The sequence below is a fragment of the Lepus europaeus genome, assembly GCF_033115175.1.
Source record: "Lepus europaeus isolate LE1 chromosome 20 unlocalized genomic scaffold, mLepTim1.pri SUPER_20_unloc_1, whole genome shotgun sequence".
NCBI classification, from domain to species: Eukaryota; Metazoa; Chordata; class Mammalia; order Lagomorpha; family Leporidae; genus Lepus; species Lepus europaeus.
Genome location: NW_026909003.1, coordinates 107,484 through 131,470, shown reverse-complemented (window position 1 = coordinate 131,470; position 23,987 = coordinate 107,484). Strand labels below are relative to the sequence as shown.

General features: G+C 40.4%; 1 protein-coding gene and 1 pseudogene across 1 annotated transcript; one reads left to right on the top strand and one right to left on the bottom strand.

The window, feature by feature from the left end:
• The first annotated feature begins 1,101 nt into the window (after window positions 1-1,101).
• Window positions 1,102-2,265, top strand: LOC133754295 (ADP-ribosylation factor-like protein 5A; annotated as a pseudogene).
• Window positions 2,266-5,135: 2,870 nt separating this feature from the next.
• Window positions 5,136-14,044, bottom strand: LOC133754299 (vomeronasal type-2 receptor 116-like). The gene is made up of 5 exons (XM_062184768.1): window positions 13,775-14,044; window positions 12,601-13,407; window positions 11,679-11,906; window positions 11,216-11,339; window positions 5,136-6,070 (listed from the first exon to the last, which is right to left on the bottom strand). The coding sequence occupies exons 1-5, from the start codon at window positions 13,973-13,975 to the stop codon at window positions 5,136-5,138; spliced, it is 2,295 nt and encodes a 764-aa protein (XP_062040752.1). The 5' UTR covers window positions 13,976-14,044.
• Window positions 14,045-23,987: the final 9,943 nt, after the last annotated feature.

The window sequence follows — 23,987 nt, the reverse complement described above, 5'->3', positions numbered from 1 at the left end:
CTGAAGTGCCAGCATCCCATATGGGCACTGGTTCAAGACCCAGCTGTTCCAATTCATGTCTGGCTCTCTGCTGTGGCCTGGGAAGACAGTGGAGGATGGTCCAAGTCATGGGAGACCTGGAAGGAGCTCTTGGCTTTGAATCTGCACAGCTCTGGCCATTACGGCCAATTGGGGAGTGAATCATCAGATGGAAGACCTCTCTCTCTCTCTCTCTCTCTCTCTCCCTCTGTCTGCCTCTCCTCTCTCTGTTTAACTCTGACTTTCAAATAAGATAAATAAGTCTTTTTTTTTAAAAAAAAGCTTAAGATTGTGGACAGGATGAATGGTTAGGTGGGAAGTATTTCTGTGTTCCTAAAACTGTATATATGAAATTCATGAAACTTATATACATCAACAAAATTTGTAATATAAACACATTGAGTAACTTACAAATAAGAAAATATATTTTTTAAAAAGCAGAAGTAACAACAAAATATAATTCATGAACAATGGGAATATAATATGATGGATATTTCGGTACAGAAAAATATATGACCAAAGGGCATTACAAACAATGCTAATCAGAAATAAGCATGGACAAACCATTCCACACCAGAAGGAGCCTCTACTTCACAAACACTAACTGGCTACAAAAAATTTCAAAGTTTTTAGGTGTTGGAGATGCCATAGGGAATTTGAAACCTTCAAACCATGCTAGAAAGTTACAACACATACAGTATGGAAGAGTTGTCACCTCCTTAGCAAATTCAACATAAAATTCATTTATGACCAAAATGTTCTACATCTAATAGTACACTCCAAAATTAGAAAATATGCAAAAATCTCGGCCACCGCAGCCGCCGGAGAGGAGCTGGGGGAGGACGGTGGCCCGCGAGGCTCGCCGCAGACAACGCGGCGGCGATGTCCGCGAGCCAGGCGAGTGCCACGGCGGTAGCGGCGGGGCCTCGCGCGCGGCAGGACGGCCTGGGCTTCGGCCTCCCTCCGGTTCCCTGGAAGCGGGCCGGCGGCCAGCGCGGGAGCAGCAGCAGCAGAGGCGGAGGCTCCAGCGCGTCTCTCTGCCCCTCCGCCTGAGCCCGGGGAGGCCAGGCGGGCCCGGGGCTCCGCTGCCCGAGAATGGAAATTCTCTTCACCAGGATATGGAGACTGTTCAATCACCAGGAGCACAAAGTTATAATTGTTGGGCTGGATAATGCAGGGAAAACTACCATCCTTTACCAATTTCCTATGAAGGAAGTTGTACACACATCCCCTACATTAGGAAGTAATGTAGAAGAGATAGTGATTAATAATACACGTTTCCTAATGTGGGATATTGGTAGCCAAGAATCTCTTCGTTCTTCCTGGAACACTTACTATATATGTTGTGGACAGTACAGACAGAGAGATGATTTCTGTAACTAGAGAAGAACTCTATAAAATGTTAGCACATGAGGACTTAAGGAAAGCTGGATTGCTGATTTTTGCTAAAAGAAGATGTTAAAGAATGCATGACTGTAGCAGAAATCTCTCAGTTTTTGAAGCTGACTTCTATCAAAGATCACCAGTGGCATATCCAGGCCTGCTGTGCTCTTACTGGAGAGGGATTATGTCAAGGACTTGAATGGATGATGTCCCGACTTAAGATTAGATGATCTCTACTGACCTCGTCTTACAGACTTTGTGTAAACAGTGTGCTGGACTTTACCTGAAAGCTGCAAAATTTAATGGTTTAGATATATTTATAATAAACTGATTTAAACATTTTCTATAAGAAGAAAAATTCAGACCACTTGTTTGAAAACAAAGATGAAGTCTCACCTTCCAATTTACTTTCTCATTATTCCTTCCAAAGTAAGTTATGAAAGCTGTGATTGACATTTTTCTCATAATGAATGCTCTCAGGACATTCTGTAGCCTGTGGTAAGTACAAAGGGAGAGGAATGCATTTTGAACTTCTAAGAGCTTTAGTATCAGTATAACCATCCCTTGTTGAATGTTGTTATTTTCTTGTTCCATTTAGTCAAACTGCAAATCACAGATACTAGGTTTCCAATATTTTAAAATGTAACATTATTTACGAAAAGTATTTTGTGTATGTATTGTATATATACCTCAAGTCAAGTTAATGGCTTTGGTTTATGTGCTAAAGAAAAGCAAGTAACACACAAATTAATAATATTCTTGGTTATAACCATAATGAGATGAGCACTGGCATTGGTAGTAAGTGCCATTTTGTATGTTTCCTCTTTGTTCTCTGTATTGTACTAACCAGCCCCCAAATCATGGAGCTACTTTAAAAAAAAGGAAAAGTAAAAAAAAAATCTCTTGTACATCAGTGTGTGTCTCCAAATAGCCAAAGTGGGAAATAACACACAAGTCAGTGTATGGTTAACTGGAGACACAAAAATCAATGACTTACTACAAGGAATTATCAGTTTGTCATGAAAAATGTAGATACCCGCAATAATGTGGATGCCCATTGAAAACACCACGCAGAATGAAAGGTCACCTAAATCCACAGAGTCCAATGTTTCATTTATACAAAACACTCAGGACCGTTAAATCCATGGAAACAGAAACAGACTGGTGGTTGAGTGACTGGCAAGAGAAGGAACTGAGAGTGACCATTAATGGATAAGGAACTTGATTTGTAGCAATGAAAATATTTTTAAAATATGACAGAGGTAACAGTTGCAGAAGAGAGTGAATGGTCCAAATGCCATTACTTCACTTTAAAATTGTTACTTTTTGTTGAATTATTTTCAGGTTGAGATGTAAAATTACTTTCTTATATCTGGTGTTGGCAAAAGTAAATCTAAAGCCAAATTGACAATAAACAGAAATGAGCAGATGGAAAAGAAGTTTGCAGAATCAGTTCTACATATAATGAAAACTTGGTGTGTGATTATCACATCATTTCAAATCTATATGAAATGATATATAATAAAGGATTTCCTGGATAATGCATATACATATTAAAATGATTTAACATGTCCAATGATTGCATGAAAATATTCCAACTATATGACAAAGCCGAAATTAATACTCTAGTGAATGAATGAAAACACCAAACATGTAATTCATTTTATTAAAATACAAATATTACAATGTTGACCAGTTGACAATGAAAATGCAGAAATGAAAAGTTTCAAGCAGAGCTGTAATCTGAGATGGGTTTTATTTGTGAACATAAAATCCAGGCTAAGAAATTTGTACACAGTATTATTTTGAAGAAGAGAGGATGATTGCAGCCTGTGTTGGGGTGTAGTGGATATAACCAACACCTGTAACCCCGACATCCTATGTGGGTGTCAGGCCATGTACCGGCTGTCCACTTGCAATCCAGCTCCCTGCTAATGATCCAGAAAAAGCAGTGGAAGATGGCCTCTTGCCATCCCTGACACCACATGGAAACCTAACTGAGCTCCTTTCTTTGGCCTGAACTAGCATTGCACCACTGTGGATATCTTCAGAGTATATCACCAGATGGATGCTTTTCCCCCCACTAGCTCCATTTTGTTGATCGGTATTTGAGAATTAAAAAAAATTTTAAGAGAAATGTAAGTTGTTCATAAGGTGATTAAAATGTTCAAGTTGAGAGCGGCAAGATGGCGGAATAGGAAGGGAGCACACTATTAGTCCGGGGGGAGAGACAGGTTAATAACAGTGGAGATACTGCAGGGTCAAGGAAGAGTAGGGGAAGAAATAGCAGAGAAAACTCTTCCAGAACTAGTGATTCACAGTGGACCTGCGTGGAGAGCGTGGGAGCCCAAGTTCGGGACACCAGCGGCAGAATCAACGCACCAGCGCTGGAACGCGAGGTGAGCCGAACCTCAATAACCCAAGACACCAGCAGGCAAGCGGAAAGAGGAGACTAGAGGGAACGAGGCTTGAAAGTGGGGAAAAGTTCACCAGGCTAACTAGAAGAGAGAAAGGGTAAAAAAAAAAAAAAGTGACCGATACGGACACGAGTTTCTCTCTCTCCGCTCACCTCACCTTTCAAAGGCGAGCAAGACAAAGAGCAGGCGCCATTTTGGACATACGTCATAAGCAGGGCGACCTCAGGTCTGCACCAGCCCTGAGCCTAGCATAAAAACCTGACTCTGGGGGGAGGGGTGAAATAACAGGTGATTAGCATCTAACTTGGCAACCCAGTGGGAGACTTCAGGAGAATTGGAGCCCACACCGAGGGCAGCAGAGATTCCCTGTGTGGTCCTTGGGGAAGAGCTTCCGATCTCTGGCTCTTGTGGGTATATCATTTGCCTGCTAACTACCTCCAATTACGTTCAGCTGTGTGGAATTACTTCCCTTTTGAATCAAAAAAAGAAAGAGAGATTTACCACGCCTAACCTGGGAGTGTCATCTTTGACACACCCTCAACCCTGAGGAACCAAACACAGCTCTCAGTTCACACTCATCTCAAGCCTCTAAGGCTCCACCGAAAGCAGACAGTCCACTTAATATAGAGCCACAGTATAACAAGAAAAAAACACCATAGTGAAGAAACCAAATATCTCCAACATGCCAAACAACAAACACAAAAACTGAGGTAACAAGAACAAGGAAGACACTATGACACCCCCAAATGAAAAAAACACCCCAATTCAAGATTATGAAGATGATGAGATCGAAGAAATGCAAGAAGCAGATGGACATGGAAACCTAACTGAGCTCCTTTCTTTGGCCTGAAGTAGCATTGCACCACTGTGGATATCTTCAGAGTATATCACCAGATGGATGCTTTTCCCCCCACTAGCTCTGTTTTGTTGATCGGTATTTGAGAATTAAAAAAGTTTTTAAGAGAAATGTAAGTTGTTCATGAGGTGATTAAAATGTTCAAGTTATTTTATAGCATCAGAATGCAAAATTCAGTTTTGTAAATACTAGTTTCAAATCCTTGAAACTGCGAGAGCCTCAAGAGCTTCTCTTTAGAACCAAAGCTGGACCACTGTACATATCTTCAGCATCTATCACCAAATAGAAGGTTTCTCTCACCTCCCTTTCTTTTCTGTGAATTGGTGCTTCAGAATGAAAACATTTTAAGAAAAGTATAAATTGTTCAAAAGGTGGTTATATTCTGCAAGTCATTTTATAACATCAGAATGCAAAACCATTTTTTGAATTTTAGTTTCTAACTATGGAAAACTGAGAGAGCCTTAAGAGCTACTCTTCAGAACATCTGATTCCTTGGAAGCTATTCTATCCCTTAATCCTTTCAAAGCATTGTTCTCAGGTCTTAGGAGAATAATGTAGCACTTGGAGACAAAGATGCAGCTCAGGAGCCCTGCACTGGAGGCCAAGATGGAGAAGACCTCCACAGCCACCATGACCTTCCCCTTGGTGCTGTGGTAGACAGGCAGGAAGGTCACCCAGACACTGCAGAACACCAGCATGCTGAACGTCAGGAACTTGGCTTCATTGAACGTGTCAGGCAGATTCCTGGCTAGGAAAGCCACAGTGAAGCTGGCCAGGGCCAAGGAGCCCAGGTAGCCCAGGACACAGTAGAAGGCAGTGACTGAGCCCTTGTTGCACAGCAGGATGATGTGTCCATGCTCAGAGTGTGCATCTGTGTCAACAAAGGGAGGAGAAGTCCCAAGCCAGATGGCACAGAGAGCCAGTTGGATCAGGGAGCAGATGGGAATAATGGAGTTAGGTGCCCCTGATAGCAGCCAGTGTCTCATCCTTCTCCCTGGGGCAGTGACCTTGAAGGCCAGAACCACAGTGATAGTTTTGGCCAAGACAGTGGAAACAGCCACAGTGAACACCACTCCAAACGTGGTCTGCCGGAGGACACAGGTGATTGTGTTGGGACGACCAATGAACAATAAGGAGCAGAGGAAGCAGAAGATGAGTGTGATGAGCAGGATGTAGCTGAGACAACGATTGTTGGCCTTGACTATGGGAGTGTCTCGGTGCTTCACAAAGACCCCAAGAACAACAGCGGTGAGGACAGAGAAGCACAGAGCTGTGCAGACCAGGGTCATTCCTAAGGGGTCATCATAAGCTAGGAAGGCCACAGCTTTGTGCAGGCAGTGGTCAGGCTCTGTGCTTGCATATTGATGATCCGGACACTTCACACACTGGTCCATATCTGGTGAGAAATGTACAGTAACATCATCCCACGTTCAGTTATTTCTGACTCACAAGGAACTTCTAGAATACCTGAGTCTGTGTAGGTAAATACTGCTTATTTCTTGTTGAAGACAACATATAAAAATGACATCTAGGACATTTTTGGCAATTATTCATGCTCTTCAGGAACTGACTAGTGGCTCAGTAGGTTAATCCCTTGTGGGTGCTGGTTCTAGTCCCGGCTGCTCTTCCAATCCAGCTCCCTGTTATGGCCTGGGAAAGCAGCAGAGTATGGTCCCAGTCCTTGAGCCCCTGAACTACTGGGGAGATGGGAAGAAGTGCATAGCCCCTGGCTTTGAATTGGCACAGCTCCAGCCATTGTGGCGTTTGGGGCATAAACCAAGAGATGGAAGAACATTCTGTCTCTCCTTCTCACTGTCCGTTCTCCATCTCTCAACCTGGAACCAACCCAAATGCCCATCAACAGTAACCTGGATAAAGAAATTATGGGACATGTATTCCATAGAATACTATACAGCAGTAAGAAACAACGAAACCCGGTCATTTGCAACAAGATGGAGCAATCTGGAAAACATCATGCTGAGTGAATTAAACCAGTCCCAAAGAGACAAATATCGTCTGTTTTCACTGATCGGTGACAACTGAGCACCAAAGGGGAAACCTGTTGAAGTGAAATGAACACTAGAAGAAACAATGACCTGATCAGCTCTTGTCCTGACTCTAGATGTACAATGTAATACTTTATCCTTTTTACTATTTGTTGTTGTTGTTCTAGTACTAGTGGTTAAACTCTGTAATTAACACACAATTATTCTTAGGTGTTTAAATTTTAACTGAAAAATGATCCCTGTTAAATTTAAGAGTGGAAAAAAGAGAGGGAGGAGATGTACAATTTGGGACATGCTCAATAGGACTTGCCACAAATGGGGGAGACAGAAATGTGCAAGGGGATTCCAACACAATCCCATCAAGGTGGCATGTACCAATGCCATCTCACTAGTCCAAGAGATCAATTTCAGCTCACAATTGATGGCTCTGATAGGTCTAAGCGTCAAAGGGATCACACAAACAAGACAAGTGTCTGCTAATACTAACTGATAGAATCAAAAAGGGAGAGAAGGATCCAACATGGGAAGCGGGATACACAGCAGGCTCATAGAATGGCAGATGTCCTAAACAACACTCTGGCCTCAGAATCAGCCCTTAAGGCATTCGGATCTGGCTGAAGAGCCCATGAGAGTATTGTAGGCATGGAAAGCCAAGATACCATGGGAGAAAAAAGACCTAAATGAAAGATCTCTGTGAGTGAGATCCCAGTGGAAAGAACGGGGCCATCAAAGAAGGAGGTACCTTTCTCTGAAGGGAGGAGAGAACTTCCACTTTGACTATGACCCTATCGGAATAAGATCAAAGTCAGCGAACCCTAAAGGCTTCCATAGCCCTGGCAACTCATGACTAGAGCCTAGGGAGACTCCTGACGCCATGAACAGGAGTGTCAAATTGTTTAGTCAGCAACAGGAGTCACTGTGTACTTACATCCCATGTGGGATCTGTCCTTAATGTGTTGGCTAATGTGCAGTGATTCTATAACTAGTACTGAAACAGTATTTTTACACTTTGTGTTTCTGCGTGGGTACAAACTGATGAGATCTTTACTAATTATATACTGAATCAATCTTCTGTATATAAAGATAATTGGAAATGAAAAAAAAAATCCCTGGTGTTAAATTGGAAACGGCATAGAAAATTAATTAATTTTTAAAAAAATATTATGTAGGATCTCTGCCTTTAATGTGCTGTACACTCTTATTTAATGCTATAACTAGTACTCCAACAGTATTTTTTTTTTCGCTTTGTGTTGCTATATGGGGGCAAACTGTTGAAATCGTTACCTAATATATACTAAACTGATCTTCTGTATATAAAGAGAATTGAAAATGAATCATGATGTGATTGGAAGGGGAGAGGGAGTGGGAAAGGGGAGGGTTGTGGGTGGGAGGGAAGTTTTGGGAGGGGGAAGCCATTGTAACCCATAAGCTGTACTTTGGAAATTTATATTCATTAAATAAAAGTTTAATAAAAATATTATGTAGGATCTCTGCCTTTAATGTGCTGTACACTCTTATTTAATGCTATAACTAGTACTCCAACGGTAGTTTTTTTCACTTTGTGTTGCTATATGGGGGCAAACTGTTGAAGTCTTTACCTAATATATACTAAACTGATCTTCTGTATATAAAGAGAATTGAAAATGAAGCTTGATCTGAATAGAAGGGGAGAGGGAGTGGGAGAGGGGAGGGTTGCGGGCAGGAGGGAAGTTTTGGGAGGGGGGAAGCCATTGTAACCCATAAGCTGTACTTTGGAAATTTATATTCATTAAATAAAAGTTTAATAAATGAAAAAAAATTAAAAAAAATAAAAACATATCTTCACCTGGTTAAAATTAAAAATAAAAAATAAAAATTCATGCCCATCTACCTCATGTTAGTCAGTTACTCTCCCTAAGTACCTTACATACTGATGAGTACATTCTCTTTTTCTGAGAACAGAGCCCTAAGACCTACTCTCTGAACCTATTCATGTTGCTTTAAAAACATCTTAACCTGTGTCATTTTAACACCACGAACTCATTCTTCATGGCTTCTTAGGATTGAGAAGTGATGATCAAGGTACCAGAGGATTCCATGTGTGGTGAGGACTACTCTGCCCTTATACATGACACATTCTTGCTGCGTTCTCACTTTGAACAAGAGCAAGCAGCAGCCCTTGTTTTCAGGGTTCTATTCACTCAATAATATCATGACTAATCAACCAGTCAAGGTTCCTTGTGTTTGTTTTTAATGAAAGTTATTTTTAATTATTTTTAATTACATGAAAGCAGAGTTACAGAAATAGGAGAAGTAGAAGGAGGAAAGAAGAGGGAGAGTGACAGGGGAGGAGGAGGAAAAGGGAGAAAGAGAGAGAGGAAGAGAGAGAAAGGGAGAGAAAATCTTTCACCTGGTGGTTCATACCCCAAATGACTGCAATGGCTGGAGCTGGGCCAATCTGAAACCAGTAACCAGGAGTTTCTTCTGGATTTCCCAAGTGGGTGGGGGCCCAAAAACTTGGGCTGTCTTCTGCTGCTTTCCCAAGCATCAGCAGAGAACAGGACTTGAAGTGAAGTAGCTGGGACTGAAACTGGTGCCATTTGGGATGCCTGCATCACAGGCAGAGGCTTAACCTGCTATGCCACTGTTAATATTATGGACTGGAAGTTCCTGAATTTTAGGTGCACAGAAAGCACCCAGCTATCTTCATGAAGCATAACTCTCTATGGTAAGATCTGGTTTAAGTCATTCTAAAGGCAAGCTTGATTGACAGACTACCATTAGCAAGGCTATGGGTTAAATTCTAGAGAAACATGTAGAGCTGTACACTTGATATCAGGTGGATTAGTTTCCACTCTTGAGCAACTTCCCATCAATGAACACACTGGGATGCTGCCTGTAATAGAAGTCAGTCTGTAGATCACCTTGAACCCTACTGGCATATTTCCACTTTCCTTTTTATCCTTGAAAATGAATTTTCTCTCCACTGTGTCAGTATCCTCTTCTTTTCTATATATTGCTCCAACAATGTCCCATGTCTCCACTTGCAGATGTCTTCCAATATTTAGTTAGTTTCACCTTTGGATATCTCATACATTTAAGATATTATACATGCCATCTTTCAAAGCTTCATTTTCCAGAACTGCTAAGTGACAATAACTTTTCTGTGTGTTTAATCTTGTAGTCAAGCACTACTTAATCAATCACTGATACACTGATTTAATTACACAATCCCATCATCATTTTAAAACAAGGCCACTTTTATATCTTCATTTCCAATAAGTTCCATGTCTTTATTTTTGGATAATATACAAAGCTGAAAATTGTTTACCACAATAAAAGTATTGGGGATTATTTTAATAACCATGAATATATTTGGATTTTAATATATTTCTTAATATGCTTGACAATATTTCTCTCTCAATCTTTGAATTTCTTCTGTATTCTTCAATGTATCACCATTAAGTGATTATATTCTGCTATTAGTATTTCTTACATCTGTTCAGAACCCCTTCAACTTTCTTTGTACACACACTGTAACCATGTTTTTCTTGTTGATCAATCTTGCTGAGGTTCATAAAGTTTCCTTGTTTTAGATGACAATCAATTTTAAATTATTCTAATTTTTAGTTACTTCCATTTTCTTATAATATCCACATCCTATCTTTGAGGGTTTGTGTTGAATTTGCTTTCATTGACCTACTTTGCTATGCATAGTTATCAATGTGGATGTCAGCCTGTGCTCTTTCAATATAAATTATATACATGAGTATGTGCCTGTATGCAAAAGAGTGTTCCTAGAGAATTATATTTTGAGAAGCACTGATTTTTCTCTAAGGCAAAAGTTAGCCCCATTTATGATATCTGATGAGTATTATCCTTAGATTGATATACTGTATAATTTCTAATATAGTTTTCCATATAATACAGTTTGTTTAGAGGTGTGCTTCCTCACTTCAAGCATGTTACATGTGAATTAGGTGAAAGCACTTTTATTTATACATACACAAGGAACACAGATACAAATTTCCTACAATGAAGTTGCACATAGGACATCTTACTCACACAGATTGTACTCTGTTGCCAGAATCTATCACAAATATCAATAAGTTTCAAATTGGAATGATACCTAATATATGGTGAAAATAACTAATCATACAACACAAACAGAAATTGGAAAATCTTCATGATACATGTGACGATGGCATATTACTGCTAAGTGGAATAAATCAGAGAAATCCCACATTGTTTTATGGGGTGAATATTCTTCAATATTGGTTTCTGTTCATATTTTACAACATATATCATCCTGAACTCCAACATGGTCAGCCTTCCAATGACAATCAGTCTTTTATATGCTTTCTCAAGTAATTCATGAAGTAGAGTGTAGTGTGAAAAGTTTTATCCTTGTGAGAATTATTGTTGGCTATAAGGATTAATTACTACCTGGAGGTGGGAAGAATTTTCTCAGCAGTCCACATCTTTTATCTCTATAGAGTAGTTGAAAATTATAAGAAACAGCTGTTAAGTTCTCCATGAAGTAGGCACTGACTTACTTGTCTGATTGGAAATCTCATTCTCTGTACAAGGTGTACAATCAAAACAACAGGTAGGCTTTCCCTCCAGAGGGGTTTTCCTGAATCCAAGGCTGCAACTCTCACTGCATATTGAGCGTGGAGTCTGAGAAAAGTCACATGAACGTTGGTCATTGTTGGGACTACCACTTAAATTCTAAGAAGAGTGTTTTCAATTCATGGACAACCTATGTACTTAAATTGTAAATTCTAATACACTGATTGCATGCAATTTGACTGTTTACCATGAAACAGATACAGAACATGTGGAGGAAGAAGTGTGTGTACTGTCCATGCTGAGACAGAAAACACAAAAGAAAATATTTAGATTGTAAGGGGAGTTGTTTAATTTCTGTGTCTTTTTAATAAGCCATATTGCACAAATCCCCATACCACTTGGGAGTAAACATGTGTACTGTGAATCTTATGATCAGACACAACTTACCTCTGTAATTCCTGTGGCCCACTCTATCAAATTCTCAGAGAGAGACAACTGTTGGCCATATGGCACATATGGGGAAAACTGTCCTACTTTAACCTTATGTCTAACACCATACGGAAAATCCCAAAAGTTGAGAATGTCATATTCAGCTTCCAATTTTCGCTTTTGATCCAAATTCACTAGGTTACCAGCTGGATTGGTAAATTGGAGATTCTTGAGAATTGGGTGTAGCTGAAAAAATACACGATATTCACATGAAGACTGCCTAAGTGATAACACACAAAACCCCTATAGAGAAAGCCTCTCATCATGTGTAAATCACAAATAAACAAAGAAAACTTATTATAGCCAACAAATGAATTAAAACAAAACAACCTGAGAGAGAATTAATCAAAGTAAGCATGATTTCAGGCATTTTCATTCAAAAACAAGGGCAATCAAAATACCTGGCTGTGAGATTCAGATAATTTTAAACTGTGAATGCAAAGCTACCAACACTCAGTATTTTTTCAGTGTACCTAGGACAACCACCTGTAATATGAAGCTACCCTAATAAAAATTTGTGCAAATTGTATGAGATAAATTATGTTCACTTTGGATAAGCATCCTCAGCATAATCTGACACCAAGAAGCAATTATTGTACTGCTGAGGTTGAAAAAAGGATGACACAGTTTAGGTATTTCAAATGTCAAAATTAAGTGGACAGGATGAGAGAGTGTTTTTTAACACACAACACTTATGCTTATCCAAGTAACTTTCCCACTTGTCAATGGAATCTGGTATCTGATGACAAATTAAATGCAGGGGCTCATTTCTATCTTGTATTTTGGAGAAAGGATGCCAAGCTATTTGTTTTGAACACCAGCAGATGGTCTTAAGGTGATCATTTCAGGAGTACATGTCATGCAATGGAAACCAAATTACCTGCCAGGGAGAAAATGCCACCCTTGCCCCATTGCTCACTGGCTGCATTTCTAACTCTTGTAGAAGCATCTCATGTACACTGTGGGCCACAGCATACACAGCATTGTATATGTTGTAACTCCCATTACTCATGGCCATATCAAAACGATGTGGAGGCAGTGATTCCAAGGAGGCATTCAGTGGACAGTTCTGCAACGTGTTGCAGGACGCCCCAGAAACTGAGCAATCAAAAGCCAATGACCAGAATCTAGAGAGGTAAATGTCTTCTGGGTATTTGGAAGGGTTAACTGTCCAAAGAAAGTTTCTGAAACCAGAGATCTCACTACGGTGGTGAGAAAAGATCAGAGTCCCATGGAATGAGTGGAGCAGGATATGTTTCTCCGCACTGGCAAAATCCCATTGTGAGGTGGTGACCCAGACTTTCCACGTCTTTACACGTTCCCATGTTGGGAAGCTGACACCTATGAGGGAATCAGTGTCACAGAAAATAATCACCATATTCGTTGATGATTTTAGGATCTTGATATGAAACCTTTTCTTGAGTGAAATATGTGACTCCTGAGTGGCTGGGATCAGTTCCACAAAGTCCACACAGATGCCATTCTTCTGCAACTCTACTTTCAAATCGGACATAAACAGAATACCTTTTGGGAGTTCTGAGATGGCCAAACCCACCCAGGTCCAGCTGAAATGAAGCATCAAAGAGACCATGCCAAGGGCCAGAGAAGTGTCTTTGGGTGCCATCTGATAGAGGGAGGGAAACTGACCACTGTCACTCAGAAGCAGTTCAAAAGACCCAAGAGTCAGCTAAGAGAAAATGCAAGAAATCTGTGTAAGGTTATTGCTATAGTGTACTATCAGTCCTGGAAAACATTAAGCATATGATGGAAGTGTCAGAAGACATTAGAACATTCATTTTACTCATGTCCACGACATCAGAACTCCTTAGTTCATGAGCCATTATACTCAGAGGTCAAGGAAAACATTTTACATTTTAACTCACCCAAATCTCTACTTGAGAAGAAATGTGGCTACTCCAACAAATTTCTGCACACCTCCTCTTAACATTACACACTTTGGTAAATGCATAATGTCTGGTATTTTCACTTTTTGGGATATAACTAAGGCACCTAACGTGATGTGCTTTTTCCCTCTCTTTCCCTTACACACTCACCTGTGGAATTTTGTAGAGTTCCAGCAGTGTCCCCATTTGGACAGAAAAGCTTGTTCCAGATATTACTGCTACAGACTTGCTCTGTTTCCTACATGTGTAATTAGGAACATCCTTTTCCAGGCCCGCAAGCCAGATGAAGGGATTCTCCATCATCCTCACCTCACTGTGCATGACATTATAGAGATCAAATCCCAAGGTCATGTTGGGCAAAAGATGGGGGTTCTTGTTGATCTCCTCAATGGCAAGAACCAAGGCTAGAACGTACTGGTAGTTGTTGGACTGAAACCTACATGAAAGGCACAGGGATCTTTAAAGGAAAAACTCCAACCCAGATTATCAATTCTACTCCCATAACTGATACAAACTAAGACTGTCAAGGCTAAAAATTCATGTTCTAATCCTTCTCTGTACTATGACTATTTGACTATTTTATCATTGTGAGGTAATTAATTTACATAGGTTCTTTATTATACATCTCCTATGAATGGGATTAGTGTCCAAACGGGAATGCAGACAGAATTTGCTCCCTCTCTTCTGGTGAAGTGTGTCATATTTGCAGCACGACACATGTCTTCACCAAAATAGAAATCGCTACTGCCTTGATCCTGAACTTTCAGTCTAAATGATTCTGAAAAATAAAATCTGCTTTTACAACATAGCGTCTTGAACATATTATCACATGGCAGTCCATGCTGCCAAAGAACATAATCTTATTTTTGGATTCATAGCTCATCAATTCATCTACGGCAAAAGCTACCTCTTCTAAATTATTAGATTTGATTCTAAAGTAAATATTACAACACACTCTGAATGTCCTGTCTAAAATCTTCACACTTAGCAGATTCAACTTGTAAATGAAAGCATGAACAAAGGAAAGGCACACCATCTTTAGCACTGTCTCTATAAATGTTTCCTATATTCACAATCTACAATGATTCTTCATCTTATCACATCATTAAATGCTTTTTGAAATAGGAGCCATATGATCAGAAGGCTGCAGGCTGTAATGAGAAAAGAGAGTAACTATGTGATCAGAAAGAGGGATGATGTCAGAGCACTAGAATGGTAGATGGAAGTCTGCAATTTATCCAGAAAAGTCTCTTCCCCATCAAATTTACCCATCAACAACCATCACAAGCCAGAAAAATAAAATCACATTCAGAGCTTGAAAGGAGAACAGTGATAAGCGAACACTTTAGAAAAGCCTGTAATACTCACTCAGTGGACTTGAAACACTAGACTGCAAGATCCGTAACACTTTTTTTAAAAAAATTATTTTATTTATTTGAAAGACAGAGATACAGAGAGGTAGAGACAGACAGAGAGGTCTTTCATCAGCCGGTTCACTTCCCAGATGACCACAATGGCTGGAGCTGAGCTGATCTGAAGCCAGGAGCCAGGAGATTCTTCTGGGTCTCCCACACTGGTACAAGGGGCCAAGCACTTGAGCCATCTTCTGCTGCTTTCCCAGGCCGTAGCAGAGAGCTGGGCCGAAGAGGAGCAGCCCAGGCTAGAACTGGCACCCATATGGGATGCCAGTGTTTCAGGCCAGGACATTAACCCACTATGCCACAGTGCTGGCCCCAAGGCCCATAGCACTTTACAATTAAGACAGTCATCCATTTATTTAGAACACTAAGCATATGTTAAAATAAAACATTACCATTGGTATCGGTATTTACTTCCAACTAGCCTTTCTCACTCAGTTTTTCCTATAGAATTGAACATAGTCTCCCATGCAAAGAACACGATGCATATCTATATCTGAGGTCTGACATTTCAGCAAGAACCAAGATGAGAAGCCCCTTTCAGTTTTTCAGAGGCCCTGTGTGTTGAGTATTGAAGAGTAGACTAGGTCATGTTGACTGCTTGTTATTGGTCACCATGTGCTAGAGAAGTGACAGATTTTCATTTTTTAGTCCGTTCATTTTGCTGTATAAGTATGTATGTATATATGTATATATATATATATATATATCTTATTTATAAATAGTTGTCTATAACCATATACAGTTGCTATATATAGTTATATATAGATAGTTACTATAAATATTTGTTACCCAAGTATCTGATGCATAGTTTTTACATTGAATGAGAAAATCTGAAAATCCTTGCTAAAAGGATCAAATAATAATCAGTTTTGTACTTCATATTTCTCAGTCCCTCTCCTCATTCTTCTACTCTTCCCTCAATTCCTCATTCTATTTATTTCTTTCTCCAGCTCCCCTCTGGAAACAAAAGGTCTATAAGCCTTTTGGCACACTGGGTATTTGTGAGAGTTGCCCTTTTGTTCTGTTTTATAATGTCTTCCTTATATCTAGGAACAGTTTATCAGTAATTATTGTATATTCTCAAGTTGGTGAATCTAACAGTGGTGAGTATAGTGTGTAAATATATTTTTAGTTCAATCTTATTGTTTTTTCAATTGTCATGAACACAGTTGTTTTCTCTGGGTTTGCTGAGACTTGACTATGAGCTCCAGTTTGCATGCCATTCATGTGGGAGGAACCTGGGCTCTATTCATACAAGCTTTTCCTGCTACTGGAAATTCACTATATCCTCATCTCCTTCATTTCAGGGTACACATAAATGATGTACTGCATGCATAACCATGAGGAATGCTACTGCTACTACTAAATAAGTGTTTCATAAATGGGATGCCATGTGCACATATCAAATTAGGCCAATTTATAAAAATCAACGTGAAGAGAATAATATTGTTATATTGAGCTGGTACCCATTAGATTATTTTTGGAGAGATCTTTGGACACATGCCTAAAATACTTAATCAGCGGCATCACCTTGGTGGCACCAACTATACTTCTCAAATCCATTGTCTTTAATGATACCACAATGATCTATTATCTAGTATCTACCTCATATCTACCTTCTATCAAAGATCTACACAGAGTCAACCTGCTTACTGCATCCTACTTACTGTAACATTACAGTAGACACAAATTAGAAAATTAGCACCTTCCAAAAAAGATGTTCAAACAACAATTATGCCATCCTACCAGATACAATATTCTTTAAGCATGAAATTTTCTTACGTGTATGTGTGTGTGTGTGTGAAACATTTATATTTAGCTACAAAAAGAAAACCTATTAAGGAGGGCTAGAAAAAAAATTCCCCTTATGAAATGTCTATTTTTGTCCAGCAAAATAAAGATACAGGGACTCAATCTGAATTTTGCATTTTGGAACCATTAGAGTTCACATGGGTCACATTCACTATTAAAAATATATTTAATACCATATTTTTGCAGAGGTGTTGCCCTATGATTACTAATAACTAGTAAAAATTTTACTTTATTAAGTATCCTTTCTTCTTCAGGACTATCAGAGAAATAAAGCATTCTCATGGCCCCAAATCTAGTACATAGCAGAAAAGTTTGTGAGCACATGTGGAAGAGCTCATGTTAACCCAGGTTTCTCATTCATTCAGTGCACTGGTTATGAAAGTCTTCTGATGAGCACAATAGGCCTGTGAACTGATGAACATGGACAGGGGGGACAGGAAGAACACCAACGAGACTCTCCTCTCCTCCTCTGATGAAACAACTTTGTCTGACCCATTCATGTGCCAGGAAAGAAAGAAAATGTCTTCATCATTCCCCAAATTAATTATCAGCAGTTTCTAGGAGAGACAAAAGATGGGCAAGGCAGGGACACAGAACACACTTTTCCAACCATCTGCAGACCATATAAGAGACCATATAAAAAGCTAATATGTAAATCAAGGAAATGATTAAAACAAAGAGAACTTACCCTTCAAATATGAGATTCTTTTTGAAAACATTCGTCATTGCATCAGTGAGGTATCTGTAAATGGGGAAAAATGCAGCAATCACAGTATCCCCATCCTTGTAAAAACTGCGTTCCATCTTGAGAAAGCAGTTGGGGTCATTGTGACAAGTCACAAGGAAAAATACCTGCAGAAAGAGCAGCAGAAAAATCAAAGCAAACATCTTAGAAGTTTGTGAAAAGCCCTAGGACACAATGGCAGTGGAACATGCAGTGCTAGGCAGGAGTACACATGCAGTATCTGTCTGGGTGTGTGTGCCTGTGTGGTGTATGCTCTCATCATATGTGTGTGTGACTGAGTCAAAGCTACTTTAATACTGCTCCATCTGACTTCTTTCAACCAGCTGTCCATCCATCCATGGGGTTTCTGGAACCCTTTCTGCCCTGAGGCTCTGCAGCTGAGGTCTGCTGTCCAGGTGAAAAATAAGGAAAACATGTTTGGAAATCATCCTCTTCACCCTCAGGGGCATAATTACCTACAAGTTCATGAATACAAAGACCCAAGTGAGGAGCTCCTATTAGTTACATTTGGTCCAAAGGCATTGTCAATAAACTCTCCAGGAAAACTTCTTCCAATTATGCATGTGGGTTACCACAGAAGCACTATGGGAGGAATCAGGTGAAGATCTGTGATGGCCCATCTCAGTCAGGATTCAGACAAGAAAACTCCAGTATCACACACCCCAAAGGCCCAAAGAGGAATGCAGCATCCTCCCACACCCAGGGTTCAGGGCAGCACACACTGCCTAAATGTACACAGACCCCAAACCAATCCTGTTTACAGAGATACAAGTACGTGTGGGTCAGCAGAGTCCTAGGATGACATTCACAGTAAATAACACTCTGACATCAGAATTAACCTTTAAGGCTTCCTGGTCAGGCTGAAAGGCCTGCGAGAGCATTTCAGGCATGAAAAGCCAAGACTCTATGACAAAAAAAAATCTTGCACAGAGGGTCTCTGTGAGACCTCAGAGGAAAGAAAGTGTCATCAAAGAAGGAGACACTCTTCTCTGAAGGGAGGAGAGAACATCCACTGTGCTTATGGCCGTATCCAAAGACCAATGGAGTCTATGGTCACAAAAGGCTTCCATAGCCTTGCCAGCCCATGACAAGAGCCTCAGATGATCACTGACATCATAAAAAAGAGTGTTAATTGTTTAAGGAACAACAGTAGTCACTGTGAACTTGCTCCCCATGTAGGACCCCTGTTCCTATTGAATTGTAATATGAGAACCAACTGCAAATTCTCTCCCCAAACTGTATTCTATATGTTGTGTGTGTGCGTAGGTGCAAATTGTTGAAGTCTATGATTAGCATGGAATTAGTTCTCTGTATATAAAGTTATACTAAAAATGAACCATAATGAAGAAGGAGATGGGAGAGGGAGAGGGAGATGGGATGGGAGCTGGAGGGGGGGTATTGGGGAAAGAACCACTATATTCCTAAAGTTGAATCTATGTAAAAATGCATTCATTAAATAAAAATTAAAAAAAAAACAAATATGTGTGAGTTTTAATTACTGTGGAAACAATAATCACCCTGAATTCCACATGATTTAGATTACTAATACAATGAAGAAAAATATTATCTATTCAGTTGAATAGGAGAAGTAATTCTGAATCAGAGAGTGAGTATCACCTGTTCTTGCTAATGCATAGAAACTCTAGAGTCAGTCTGAATGTACACGATGCATTGAGCAAATGCTTGGAAGGGAGAGGACGAACTGCATGCACATAAGGAACCCTCATAGAATCCATGGAAAATAGGTATTATGAAAAATTATGCACAGATTTCAAAATATTTTGCACCCAGATACACTCATCATTAATATCCATTTCCATAGTTTCTGATGTCCTCTGTACACACTCTGCACATGACTGAAATATCACAGCACGAATACTGAGTGTTAATCAGAACTTAATAGATGTGTTTTGAAGGGGTTGGCACAGTGGCATAGTGGGCTAGCTCTCCTCCTGTGGCACCAGCATTCCATGTGGGCACCCACTCTTGCTCCAGCCGCTCCTCTTCCATTCTAGATCTCTGCTTACAGCCTAGGAAGGCAGTGGAGGATGGCCCAACTGCTTGTGCCCCTGAGCTTGTGTGGGAGATGCAGGGAAGCTCCAGCTTCTGACTTCGAATCCGCTTGGCTGCAGCTCCTGCAACCATTTGGGGGTGGAATCGTGGATGGAAGACCATTGCCTCTGTTTCTTCCTCTTTCTGTCTGTAACTCTGCCTCTCACATAAATAAATGTAAAAAATCTCTCTAAAACATGTGTAAGGAGATAATAATGCTAACTTGCTTTAACCATCTGCTAAACACATGCATGTCATGTTTTTCCATGACTGAAGTGGTTGTTTCTGTTCACTTAGGAAGTAAGTTCACCAATTTAGACTACAGGAACCTAATTTGGTCATGGTATATACTTTTTATGGAACATAGATAGAGATGGAATAGGATATGAATTTCATTCAGGAAAGGAAACAGTCTGTCAATTTTGTCTTGTAATCATGTGGTCAGATATGGATACCAAAGTTGAGCTATTTTCATGAAAGAAATATATTTCTTAGAAAAATATTTTTTATTTATTTATTTGAAAGGCAGACATAGAGAATGAGGGAATGATCTTCCATCTGCTGGATTGAAAGTTGAATAACTGATACTTAGAGTGGCACCCACATGGGACTCTCATGTCACACACAGTGGCTTATCTCACTGTGCCACAATACTCACCCATCAAAGGAATTAATTATAACTATTTTTCCTATGAATTTTACTTTAATGAACATGATACCTCCTTTAGCATGTGATAGAATTATCCAAAGGAGCTAACAATCACCATGAACCTGTTGTAAACTTTTTAACTGGGAACTGATTTTCTTTAATTGATAAAGAAACACTGGATTTTGAGTGAGCATTACGGCACAGTGGGTACGGGCAACATCTAAGATGCTGGCATCCCATTCAGGTGCCTGTTTGAGTCCAAGCTGCTCTAGGAGCACAGAAGCACACTTCTTTGATAAAAGCCATCAGAGAAAAAAATCAACTAGAATTTCCACAAATGCCTAAAAATAAATGAAAATTCAGAAACAATAAGGAAGAGAACATGTGCAACCCAAAGTAAAAACAATATTGAAACTTGAATATGAAGAGATTGAAAAAATACATGAAATGAAATTCAAAATATAATCCATAGGGTTCCTCAGAAGCAATGAGCAAGATTCATGAATTAAATCTATAAATGATAAATGACATAAATAAGTTTCCTATTAAAGTGAAATTCTGAAGAGAAATAACAATGAAATCTTAGAAATGAAGAATTCAATTGTCCAAAAAATGTGGTGGGTTATGGGAGGGAAAAGCCATTGTAATCCATAAACTGTACTTTGGAAATTCATATTTATTAAATAAATGTTTTAAAAAAATACGGTGGAATGCCTTAAAAACAATCTTGATGAAGAAGTAGAACATACACCTGATCTAGAGCACAAAATTTTTAAATTTTTCGGTGAGGAAGAAAATAGAAAAATTAAAAGTGTTGGAAATTTATAGGACACTATTAAATGACTGAATACGGATCTTAGGAGCTGAGAGGCGGCTGTGAGAGTAACGCCGCACCTTCCCCGCGGCTGGGCCAGCCCGGCTGACCGAGGTCCTCGTGATGCAGCCTCGAGACCAGAGGAGGCCACGCCGGGCGGCGCCATTTCCCGCTGCCACAGCCACCTGCTCTGCACGCGTTTCCTGCCCCTCTTCTCTCCTGAGAAGACTTCAGCGCCTCCCAAGGCTTCTGGGTTGGCTGAAGAACCAAATAGGGGATAGTGAAGGCCGGTGTGCGGATGTCTGCTAATTCCCAGCGTGGCAGGGTGGCGCCAACTTGAGAGGCTCCACAGCAAACAGCCCCTGGGGTTGCCCCCTTCAGGCGCATTCATGCAGTTGTGAGACCAGGTTCCAACCCAGCACCATGGGCGCCCTCTGGCGGCTGCAGACGGCACTGACCCCGACGGAAAGGCAGAAAGGCGGGAACAGGCCTGGCTGAGGCAGAGGTCAGAACTGCAGGAACGTTGCCCTCAGCTGGTGCCATTTGTCCCATTTCAGTCAGGTGGCTCCTCGGCACCGCTGTGGGCCCCTGACGAGGAGGTGATTCTGAGCAGGACACCTCTGACAGAGGACTGTGTTGGGAGCGCCTTAGCAGTAGGATTGTGGTGGTTTTCTTCTACAAATGCATCAATTTGGATTTAGTTGACTTGTGCTACTACTTGCATGACAAAGTCAGGAAAGTGAATTCTACACAGAAAACAAAATAAATGTCTGTTTTCTTTTAAAGACAGGTGCAGGCCTGTGGTAAATGAGAAAAATGATGTGACAATTATTCTTAGGTGTTTAAATTTAACTGAAAAGTGATCCCTATTAAATATAAAGGTGGGAATAAGACAGGGAGGAGATGTACAGTTCAGCACATGCTCAATTGGACTTGCCCCAACTGGTAGAGTTAGAAATGTGCCAGGGGATTAAAATTCAATCTCCTCAAGGTGGCATGTACCAATGCCACCTCTCTAGTCCAAGTGATCAGTTTCAGTTCACAATTGAGCATAATGATAGGATCAAGAGTCAAAGGGGTCACATAAACAAGACTAGTGTCTGCTAATACTAACTGATAGAATTAAAAAGGAGAGAATGATGCAACATTGGAAGTGGGAGACACAACAGACTAATAGAATGGCAGATGCCCTAAACAGCACTCTGGCCTCAGAATCAGCCCTTAAGGCACTCAGATCTGGCTGAAAAGACCCTGAGAGTATTTCAGGCATGGAAAGCCAAGATACTCTGGCAACAAAAAAAAGAAGACATAGGGAGAGCGGCAAGATGGAGGAATAGGAAGGGAGCACATTGATAGTTCAGCAAGACACAGGTTAATAAAAGTGGAGATAATGCAGGGTCAAGGAAGAGTAGGGGAAGAAACAGCAGATGAAACTCTTCCAGAACTAGTGATTCACTGTAGACCTCTGTGGAGAGCGTGGGAGTCCAAGTTCGGGACACCAGCGGCAGACTCAATGCACCAGCGCTGGAACACGAGGTGAGCCGAACCTCAATAGCCCGAGACACCAGCGGGCAAGCGGAAAGAGGAGACTAGAGGGAACGAGGCTTGAAACTCCGTGGGGAAAGGTTCACTAGGCTAACTAGAAGAGAGAGAGGGAAAAAAAAAGTGACCAATACGGATACAAGTTTCTCTCTCTCCGCTCACCCCTCAAAGGCTAGCAAGACAAAGAGCAGGTGCCATTTTGGACATACGTCATAAGCAGGGCGACCTCAGGTCTGCACCTGCCCTGAGCCTAGCAGAAAAACCTGACTCTGGGGTGGAGGGGTGAAATAACAGGTGATTAGCATCTAACTTAGCAACCCAGTGGGAGACTGCAGGAGAATTGGAGCCCACACTGAGGGCAGCAGAGATTCCCTGTGTGGTCCTTGGGAAAGAGCTTCCAATCTCTGGCTCCTGTGGGTATATCATTCGCCGGCTAACTACCTCCAATTCTGTTCAGCTGTGTGGAATTACCTCCCTTTTGAATCAAAAAAAAAGAAAGAAAGAAAGAGAGAGAGATTTACCACGCCTAACCTGGGAGTGTCATCTTTGACACACCCTCAGCCCTGAGGAACCAAACACAGCTCTCAGTTCACACTCATCTCAAGCCTCTAAGGCTCCACCGAAAGCAGACAGTCCACTTAATATAGAGATACAGTATAACAAGAAAAAACACCACAGTGAAGAAACCAAATATCTCCAACATGCCATACAACACACAAAAATGAGGTAACAAGAAAAAGCAAGACACTATGACGCCCCCAAATGAAAAAGATACCCCAATTCAAGATTATGAAGATGATGAGATAGAAGAAATGCAAGAAGCAGATCTCAAAAAGTTGATAAGAACATTAAGAAGTTCTCAAAAACAAATTCTTGAACTACAGAAATCCTTAATGGACAAGATAGAAAATCTCTCTCATGAAAATGAAATCTTAAGGAGGAATCAAAATGAAATGAAACAACTAGTAGAACAAGAAACTGAGATAGTGACGAGAAATCATAATGAAATGAAGAATTCAATAGATCAAATGACAAACACATTAGAGAGCCTTAAAAACAGAATGGGTGAAGCAGAAGAGAGAATATCAGACTTAGAAGACAGAGAACAGAAAAGGAAACAGGCAAACCAAAGAAAAGAAGAAATTAGAAATCTAAAAAATATTGTCGAGAATCTACAGGATACTATTAAAAAACCCAACATTCGGGTTCTGGGAGTTCCTGAAGGCATGGAGAGGGAGAAAGGATTAGAAGGCATTTTCAGTGAGATACTAGCAGAAAATTTCCCAGGTTTGGAGAAGGACAGAGGCATTTTAGTACAGGAAGCTTAT

What these genes read in the sequence shown, in the direction of transcription:
- LOC133754299 (XM_062184768.1), bottom strand. Translation starts at nt 13,975, where the DNA reads ATGACCTTGGGATTTGATCTCTATAATGTCATGCACAGTGAGGTGAGG. An exon ending in GGGCCACAGGAATTACAGAG is followed by an intron (nt 11,340 to 11,678) that starts GTAAGTTGTGTC and finishes GACTTTTCTCAG; the next exon opens with ACTCCACGCTCAATATGCAG. An exon ending in TGAGATTTCCAATCAGACAA is followed by an intron (nt 6,071 to 11,215) that starts GTAAGTCAGTGC and finishes ATTTCTCACCAG; the next exon opens with ATATGGACCAGTGTGTGAAG.